Below are 9,929 nucleotides of genomic sequence, written 5' to 3' on the forward strand. Positions count from 1 at the left end.
CATTTGTTTCTCGCCTCCGCGAGTAAACTTGAACAATTGGTGTTCTTGCTAACACAGTTGGAGCAGGTGCTGAAGGCAGAATAGTCGATTGGTGCTCGATAGAAGAGCTAGGAAATGGAGAAACATCATCTGATTGTTCTGTCAAAGTACGGGTAACCTGACATACTAGCCACTCATCTTCCTCCCCCTGACTTGTAGAGATGGGAGGTGCATAAAAGAATGGTATAGTCTCTGAAAACACTACATCAGTTGACACCAGATATTTACCAAGTTCAGTAGAATAACACTGATACCCCTTCTGAAAGCGAGAATAACCAAGAAAAACACACCTCAATGCCTTGGGATCCAGCTTGGTAACAGATGGTCGAACATCTCGAACATAACATGTGCTTCCAAACACCTTAGGTTCCACGGGAAATGACTTGTTTGGAAAAAGAACACTGTGAGGCATATTGCCACCAAGAATAGTAGATGGCATGCGATTAATCAAAAAGCAAGCTGTGGAGACCGCATCAGCCCAGAACTGTTTAGGAACCTTCATTTGGAACAAAAGTGCCCGAGCTGTCTCAAGTAGATGCCTATTCTTCCTCTCAGCAACTCCATTTTAAGAGGGTGTATCAGCACATGAAGACTGATGTAGTACACCATGTTGTCTCATGTAGGACTGAAATAACTCTGACATGTATTCGTTAGCGTTACCAGTCCTTAGAATACACACTAAAGCATTGAATTGAGTTTTGACTTCAGCACAGAAGGCAGAAAAGTTAGTAAACACTTCAGAGCAACTCTTCATAAAGTAAATCCAAGTCATCCGGGAAAAATCATCTAAAAAAGTGACAAAATAATTATGCCCAGTTTTAGAAACAACAGGACATGGTCCCCAAACATCAGAATGAACTAACTCAAAAGCTGACTCAGCTCGCTTATTAACCCTTGGACCTAACGAGATGCGATAATTTTTTGCAAATCGATATGTCTCACAATCCAATGAAGAAATATTCTGAAACTGAGGACAAAGCTTCTTCAACAAAGGCAGAGAAGGATGCCCCAACCGACAATGTGCTTCAAAAGGAGACACGATACTGGAGCATGCAATAGACTGTGGCTCCCATTCATCAAGGATATAGAAATCACCAGAAAATATCCTTTACCAATAATCTGTTTCGTCATAAGATCTAGAAACAAACAATGATTGGGAAAGAACGTTACACAACAATTAAGGTCTCTAGTGATTTTACTAACAGAAATCAAATTAAAGGTCAAGTTTGGTAGACTTAATATAGATGACAGGGTAATAGAGGAAGTTGGTTTAACAGTCCCAGATCCAACACTGCTACAAGTTGTTCCATCAGCTACAATAACTGAAGAGGGTGCTTTGTGTGATTGAAAGCTAGAAAAAACATTCGGATTACCTGTCATGTGATTTGTGGCACCAGAATCAATCACCCATTTATTAGAAGAGGTGATAATACATGTCCTATCTAACCCAGCAAAAGCAGTAACTAAAGAAGATTCCTTCATTGATTTATGATATTGAAGGAACTCAAGAAACTCATCCGAGACCAAGATTGCTGGACTAGGAGTTGTAGCACTATTTCCTCCTTGCTTACTGTATATAGTCATTCTAATAAAACTCACGAAATATATTGAAGAAGAGATTAACTAAGTTCCAAGCAGATAGCCAAAAAAGATATACTCTACCAGAAATATGACCAAACCAAAGAACTAATGATGCACCAACAAATCACACAAACCAGTAATATACTCCACCAGGAAATATAACCAAGAATAGTGAAGTATATTCCACCACTAAAAGAACTCAGAAATACTAGATTATCTTCAGATTCCAAATAGGTAGGTAGCTGCGAAGGACCAAATCAAGATGGAAGAAACAAAGTTTAGATGGAAATTAGTAACCTAGGACTTTCAGATGAGACTGTTAATGAGCAGCACTTCTGGGAGCAAGAAAGCCATCTCAAATGGTGGTCAGTTCGAGTAGAAACCACCAGACACACGCTGAAAATAATGACGTGACCTAGGAACAGTGAGCCAAGTCTCCAACCGATCTCTCACGCACCCTCACGCGCCGTCGAGGCAGATTATGTCAGAATTTCTTTGCCGGTGCCTGGGCTTCGCAAACAATGAATCCGACCACCAAATTCTGGAAACATGAATATCAAAAGGATTGATGGTGAGAGTTACTTCGCCAGACCAAAGGACTCTCCTAAAACCGGTCAAGTTCCAGTGAGACCGTTTATTTCTCAGCCGGATTTCAAACTTAACACCAGCTCTAATACCATGTGAAAAACAAGGTATGGAAGAATCAAAGTTGGTATCTTATTTCATGAAGTGATACATATATATACATGTACATAGGATCCTAACTATGGAAAGAAGTAAAAGGAAAATCCTAAAAATCTGCTATCAAATCTCAATACTTATTCTATCTATGTATAGTACAAGTAATCTATCTACATTCATTCTTTATGTCTACATTCATTCTTTAACACGCCCATTTCTCTCATACCCTTCTCAATGAGCATCTTCTAATGAGAAGAAATAGTGTTTTGTATCGCGGTTAAATCAACAGGTACTGTTTTTTTCCTCTTCTATGGAGGGAGAGAGAGGGAGTGAGGGAAAAATATAAGATTGTTCAGTCACAGCAAATAGAAGTGAATCTAATGCCTCGATTTCAGAATCTAATGTAGACACACAGGATCTATAACAAGAATAACAATTAAGAACAGTCATGTAATGGAGGATGGGTTAAAGAATGAATGAAATTAGAGTATACTAGACTAAGCTCCCCTACCAAAACTTCAATCAAATACCACAAACATGTGCAACTGCTGCAGCAATAGATAAAATGTATGCATATCCAACCAAGGTAGCAAGTGCAGTGAATGGTGAGACAAAGAGGGTATCAATGGACATGTTAACCAATCCAGTTAGCACGTTAGCCTGCATGATCAAATGTCGATTTTGTGACTGATCATCCAGAGATCAAAGGATGAACAGAAAGCATTATAGAACGATGATGCCAGCAATAAATTTTTCTCACCAGAAGAAAAGAGCCCAGTAAGTTTCGGTCAAAAACTTCTATCAACGCAGCAACTTTATATCCAGGTACATAATCAGCTAGAGTTAAAACTGCAAAAACCTGAAAAAGAGAAACGTTGAGCCATGCCTAAATCAAAAAAGAAATGAAACATTATACGGAATCATGCCAGCAGATTGCGTTATGAAACTATGCATCATTGCATTCAAGAGAAATTTGCTCAAGTAATCCAGAAGTTCTTCCCAAGAAAGCATGAAAATTAATTAGTCTTCCCCTATCCAGAAGTCCGGTGCTGTTCCCTTACCGAAAGAGAAATGAATCTACTTTTGACAAAACTTTTTGGAAATGCATACGCAACATTTAGAAAAAGCAACACTTAGTTTGTATAAGTGTATATTAAGTTCAATCTTAGAAGAAAAATTATAAGCATCCTACTTAAGTTCAATTCCGCCCTGTACTGCGTTCCTGTATAAAAACAAGGTCATCAAGGAATAAAACAGCAGATTTAAGTGATTTGGCTAAGCGGCTAACGGCTATGAGATTAACAGGACTACCATGAACATAAAGAACTGAGTCTAAACGTAAGGAAGGAAGTGGACTTGCTTGACCTATTGCAGTTGCCATGGCTTGAGACCCATTGGCCATTGTGACTGTTGGAAGAGATTGAGAAAATGAGATACTAGTGTAAAGAGATTTGTTACCAGAAATATGATCAGATGCACCTGAATCAATGACCCAAGACTCAGAAGGTGAAGATTGGGAGACACAAGTCATGCTACTATTTGTTGGAACAACGGAGGCTAATCCTGAAGATGTCTATTACGTGCTTTGTACTGAAGGAATTCAATATAATCCGGTATAAAGAAACCATCTGGATTGGATTTAATGCATTCGATCCAACGAATTGTGAGTCCAAGGCTTCTAATAAGAATGACATTATAATGTTCACGCCGGAAAAGGTCAGAAAATTGTTTGGAAATCACTGTTTCACTATTACTGTTCACCGGAAACACTGTAGCTCGCCGGAAAATAAAAAAGTCGTTGGAATATGATGTAAACTTGATGGGTAGGCTCGGAAAGGCCACGCGAACAGGCTGTATGAAGGAAAAAATTTGAAATCTGGCCGGGAAAAGGCCAACGCGCCGGCGCGTGGGAAAAACTCGCCGGAAAAACAGACTTCTGATCCGCGCGTGAGGGCGGGTGAGAGGTCGGTTGCCTGAGATCTTTGGTAGGGTTTGGTCGCCTAAGCCTTGGGAACCCTGGGGTGGTGTTGGTTTTTGCACAACACCAACAGAAAGTGATTTTGTTACGGACAACCTCTTAAGTCGCCGGAAAATTGCACGGCGACGAGGTCTTTCTTCCCGGAAGTCGCTGGAATGACTCACAGCGATAATTTTCTCACTGAAGCTCTGATACCATGTGAGAATGCACGGGAGAAAAATCTATTATTAATTAAAATTGACAATGATACAATGAGCCCATATATATAATACATGTCTTACTCCTAATACATATGGGATTAGGGTTATATACTATTATTTAACTATCAAACTAACAACTCACATAATGAATTAAACATCACATTTGGTTAAGGACGACTCGTTTCAAACCTACTTTGAAATGCTTTTCTTGAGACGAGGATCGATCGGAAACAACCTTTCTACCTCCACAAGGTACGAGTAAGGTCTAACATACATACTACCCTCACCAGACCCCACCTCACTTCACCTCTGGGAATACACTGGGTATATTGTTGTTTTTTGATTAAAGACGACTCGTGAATACCTTCTGAGAAAGGAGATGTGTAACGAAATAGAAATAGCTAATGTAATGCTTCGTTACCCATGTTTTATTCTACCTTGAAAAGAAAAGTCATGGTCAGAGTTTTGACATCCTCTAGGAAAGGGTTCCCAAATAAACAATTCTTACCTTCTGATAAAAATTTGGGAACGAAATTCAACGCTTGGCACAGGAATAAAAATTTAACCAAAAAAGAATCAGAAAAGAAGTATTTTTCTTCAGAGTGGCAAGTGTGTGTGTGTGTGTTAATCTGGATGTTCAATTGTCTCAAAATCTACAAACTTACCTGACACCTTTATTCGACCATAGGAAACAGTTAACATGTGTGCTAGATTCAACAAAGGAAGAACCATAAAAGAAAATGAATCCTCAGTTCTTACTACAATAAAGTTACATTACATGGACCAACTTGCAAGATGTGAATATGTGATTACTGCAATATTTTCAGTAATATCCAGAATGTACTGAATTTACCTCTAGATTAACTTTATTTATTCTTTTGATTTATAAGCATTTGGAAACAAAATGTTCATAATTTTTTCTACATTTAGGTATCTTTTCTTCAGTTCTCTCAGCCCACATCCCAAAATTCACCTAAATAAGTCCACGCACTATTCACATAATAATTCCGCTCAAACAAATTAGCATTAGGAAGCAGTTTTACACGTGTATGCTTACACTGACCAAAGAAAAACCCAAAAACTAAATAAATGCCCCAGTTCTTGCTAGAATAAATTTACAATTTGCGAATCGCCTTAGCCCGAATAGTACTATGTAGGAACTTATCATGGTTAATTATACTGTGAAGTTTAGTTTGATTTACAAGCATTGCGACCCAGATCTTTAAAAAAGATACATATATTGGTACCTTTTCTTAACGCCACCTATGTGAGCTAGTCTCAAGTCTAGATAAAGGAGGAATTTGTGATTCCAAGTTAAAACTTAAAGGGGAAACCAGCCAGTCTCTTCTCCCAAGCATTTCCAGATTGACACAAAGAAACCATAAAACTGAACAAGAGAGTAAGCAAACGCAGCGCGCGCGCGCGAGAGAGAGAAAGAGAGGGAGGGAGGGAGAGCTCTAATTTCATTTCACAAATTTATTGTATGTTTATATGAAGATTTTACTTTACAATAATACTTACCAAAAATGCTAAAAACTCCTTCTTTGTTTTGGCTGATGATGTCAGCTCCTCTCTCGCTTGAGAGAGATATTCATTTAGCCCAAGCAACAAGAAGGCCTCATATCCTAAAACGACAAAGAACATTATAGGCTTACAAACATAGGTACCCAAATTTTTGAGATGGGCCAAGATTGCAACAATACCTAATAGAATAAACCAGCCCAGCATTCCACAATTACTTGGCGAAAGATTAACCATCGATGTCAAACTTGCCACGGCAGCAAGAGTGAAAAAGAAATTCCAGTGCACACCATATTCACCAACGTGAACCTATGATGAGGAAGGGAGTGACTTCCTATGTTGCACGATGTCAAAATTGCCACGGCAGCAAGAGTGAAAAAGAAATTCCAGTGCACACCATATTCACCAACGTGAACCTATGATGAGGAAGGGAGTGACTTCTAACAGCTATAATACATAGAAAGTGATATAGACTGAAGAAATGCCTACCAAATGCAGATGAAGAAAGGAACATAGTAACTTTGCAGGTAAATTTCATGAGAAGCATCTGTAACCATTAGTACAGACATATGATGCATTTAATTCAACATACAAACAGAATCATACATAGGTAATGTGAGAATGCACGAGAGAAAATATTATTGATTCATAATTGACAATTATACTATATATATATATATATATCAATCTAACACTCCCTCTCAAGCTGCTGCATATAAATCACATGTACCGAGCTTATTATATGTATAACTAATACGAGGACCAGTGAGGGACTTGGTAAAAATATCAACAAGCTGATCATTCGACTTCACAAATTTTGTAGCAATATCTCCCGAGAGTATCTTTCCTCTAATAAAGTGACAGTCAATCTCGATGTGTTTAGTTGTCTCATAGAACACTGGATTTGACGCAATATGAAGAGCAACTTGATTATCACATACAAGTCTTATCTAACTAATCTCACCAAATTTCAACTCCTGAGCAACTGTTTAATCCAAATTAGCTCACATGTCGCCATAGCCATTGCTCGATATTTTGCTTCTGCACTAGACCGAGCAACCACATTTTGTTTCTTCCTTTCCCAAGACACCAAATTTCCTTCTAAGACACAATATCTAGACGTAGAACGTCTATCAGAATGTGATCCTGCCCAATCAACATCTGAGTATCCAACGATCTGCTCATGGCCTCGATCCTCAAACAATAAGTCTTTGCCTGGAGCTGATTTTATATACCAAATAATGCGGACAACTGCATCCCAATGACTATCACAGGGAGAATCCATAAACTGACTCACAACACTCACAGGAAAGGAAATGTCAGGTCTAGTCCCTGTGAAGTAATTTAATTTACCAACCAACTGCCTATATCTTGCAGGATTGCTAAGAGGCTCCTCCTGTCCTGGCAGAAGTTTAGAATTGGTATCTGTCACACCTCCTTTTTACCTACACCCCCGGAAAGATGTATAAATAAGGGAGTTTTTCCAATTTAAGTGACAATCGAAACGGGATTATTTTATTTAAAATTCAGAGTCGCCACTTGAGATAGTTTATGGTGTCCCAAGTCACCGGTTTAAATCCCGAATCGAGGAAAAAATTGACTCTGTATTACAGTCCGTGAATCAGAAATCCGAGTAAGGCATTTTGTTAACCCGGGAGAAGGTGTTAGGCATTCCCGAGTTCCGTGGTTTTAGCACGGTTGCTCAACTGTTATATTCAGCTTAATTATCTGATTTTAAACAATTATAAACCTATGTGCAAATTTTAACTTTTAACCGCTTTTATTCAATTTTTAAAGAAGATTGAACGTCGTTTAAAACACGTCTTTGGATCGCGCCGCATGAAATGCACCCGCAATCCTAAACATATTTTATTCAACATTGTGGAGAATTAAAATTGGGTCACATGAAATGCACACCCGAAATTAGAATTAGGTAACACAGCTACATCACGGAAACCGTATCCGTAGCCATGATTTATTCAAGAATTTAACTAATTTTGCTAAAATTGGTTGAGATTAGAGGTCACACAGCTCGTGGAATTAATGCGTGGATGATTTGAGCCCAACTCATAAATTGCATGTGTATCATCATTGAAACCCAAAACTTGCTTAGAACACTACATCAATATAACAAGAGTATGGCACTAACTAAAATTATGTATTGTTTGTATCATTATGGAGTTAAGTGCCCACACAGTGCATCAATCTAGAAACAATCCTTTTACTTTATTTGTCATAAACAATATTGTACTACTGCTGCATGGTCAGATTCAAACTTAAACAAATTGAAATCATGAATGAAAAGCAAAAGCACATAGCAAAAGCAAAAAGCAAAAAGTAAAAGTAAAAGCAAAAGGGTGCTATTATTTTTGCCGCTTTTAATATTTCGGGAAAAATTTAAAGTTATTTAAAACACATTGTAAGCCACGCTACATAAATGCACCCGCGGTTCGGAACACATGTTATATAACATTGTCGAGATTTGGATGGGTCACATAAATGTGCACCCCAGTTTAGGAAGGTAAATTATTAAGTAGCGCGCCTAAAGCGACTACGCCTTTTCGAATTTGCGAGGGCCATGGAAATTCAACTAAATAGCACGCCTCCAATTCTAAGGATTCAATTATTCAAAATCAACTAAATGAGGGCAGCCATCTTAGCTGTTGGAAGTCAGTAGCTTTTGAGGCTAAAGATCTCAAAACTCTAGAATTCATTTCAATTAACATGCCTTCCCCATCAACTGGATTTACAGCAAACAGTTTCCACTCTTTAATTTTGAACTAATTAAGCTAAAAGTAAAAATGAAATCCTACGAAGGGAAGAGTAACCAAATCTAAAGCAGATTTGTTATATTTTTAAAATAAGAGGTGCTGTGATTTAAACAAGAAACAAATCAATACACAACACATAGAGCAATCAACACCATCACATTTAATTTAAATTCAACCATGGTCCAACCAAATCAGTGTACACCAAGAAACAGCATTTCAATGTAAAACATTTACGAATTAACAAAATTCGTCATGGAAATCGAAAGCAGCAGAAATTAAGAATAAAGAAATGGAACCTCTTTAAACGACCAACCCGAGCCGGTGTACAAGAACCCGAACAGAAAAATTTTCCGGACTAAAACTCGAATCTCGACGGTAGCTCGGACGGAACCTCAAATCGTCGACAAATCGAACGGAACTGAACTGAATCGAATTAATGGATGGAGCTAGCGACCTACGAACGAGCTTTAACGGAACTCGGACTTAACTAAAAAGCCACTGCTTTTCGACGACAACCAAAGAACGAGAAGAAAATAAAAGAAACTTTTCACTGTTGCTCCTCTCGTTTCCTGCGAGATCGACAGTGAAAGAGGAAGAAAGATGGGGATCGTTCTTAATTTTGGCTGCTGTCGATCTCTCTTCTAGGTTGCTCTCTCATGGCTACTACTTTTTTTGTAGGAGAAGATGATGCTTGGGGGTCTGTGTTGTTGATGCCCGAAGAAAGGGGGTCTGTTGCTTTTGTTTAAATAAATAAAAGTGACGATTGGAATTGGGGGTGAGGCCCTTTTTTTGTTAATGGGAAGGCACTATCTTCCTTTTTTTCGTATTCTCTTTTTATATTTCCCTATTCCCAGATCTATATCTTTCTTCCACTCTCGTCTGTTCCCCTCTATGTAGTGTGTGTATTATTTTTGGACCGAAAAAATAATGAGAAGATGCCGTGTGGTCCCCTTGGCAAAAGAAACGTGAGTGGGAATTGAAGATGGGGTGCATGTGAGGTTTGTTATGTAGAGATAAGGAAGCATTTTGGCAAATAAAAACTTTTGATTGGTTCTTTCTTTTTGTCTTTTCTTTTAAAAACTAATTAAAAATACTACATTACTATTACAAATTAGAAAAACACAAGAAACTATTAAGGAAAAAGTTATAAAATTGCTA

The 9,929-nt window shown here is 38.1% G+C and overlaps 1 protein-coding gene across 3 annotated transcripts; it reads right to left on the reverse strand.

Annotated features, from left to right (window-relative positions):
• Positions 1–2,317: 2,317 nt before the first annotated feature.
• Positions 2,318–9,635, reverse strand: LOC142180357 (uncharacterized protein At4g17910-like). 3 transcript variants are annotated; one of them, XR_012708912.1, is made up of 4 exons: positions 9,068–9,635; positions 6,001–6,104; positions 3,062–3,160; positions 2,318–2,961 (listed from the first exon to the last, which is right to left on the reverse strand). XR_012708912.1 is itself a non-coding variant. In XM_075252342.1 (4 exons), the coding sequence occupies exons 1-4, from the start codon at positions 6,235–6,237 to the stop codon at positions 2,824–2,826; spliced, it is 396 nt and encodes a 131-aa protein (XP_075108443.1). In that variant the 5' UTR covers positions 6,238–7,445; the 3' UTR covers positions 2,318–2,823. The 3 variants fall into 3 exon arrangements, 1 of the variants encoding a protein (XP_075108443.1); XM_075252342.1 differs by lacking the exon at positions 9,068–9,635 and adding an exon at positions 6,183–7,445; XR_012708910.1 differs by lacking the exon at positions 6,001–6,104 and having other exon boundaries at positions 9,068–9,563.
• Positions 9,636–9,929: the final 294 nt, after the last annotated feature.

The sequence above is a fragment of the Nicotiana tabacum genome, chromosome 1 (genome assembly GCF_000715075.1).
Source record: "Nicotiana tabacum cultivar K326 chromosome 1, ASM71507v2, whole genome shotgun sequence".
NCBI lineage: Eukaryota > Viridiplantae > Streptophyta > Magnoliopsida > Solanales > Solanaceae > Nicotiana > Nicotiana tabacum.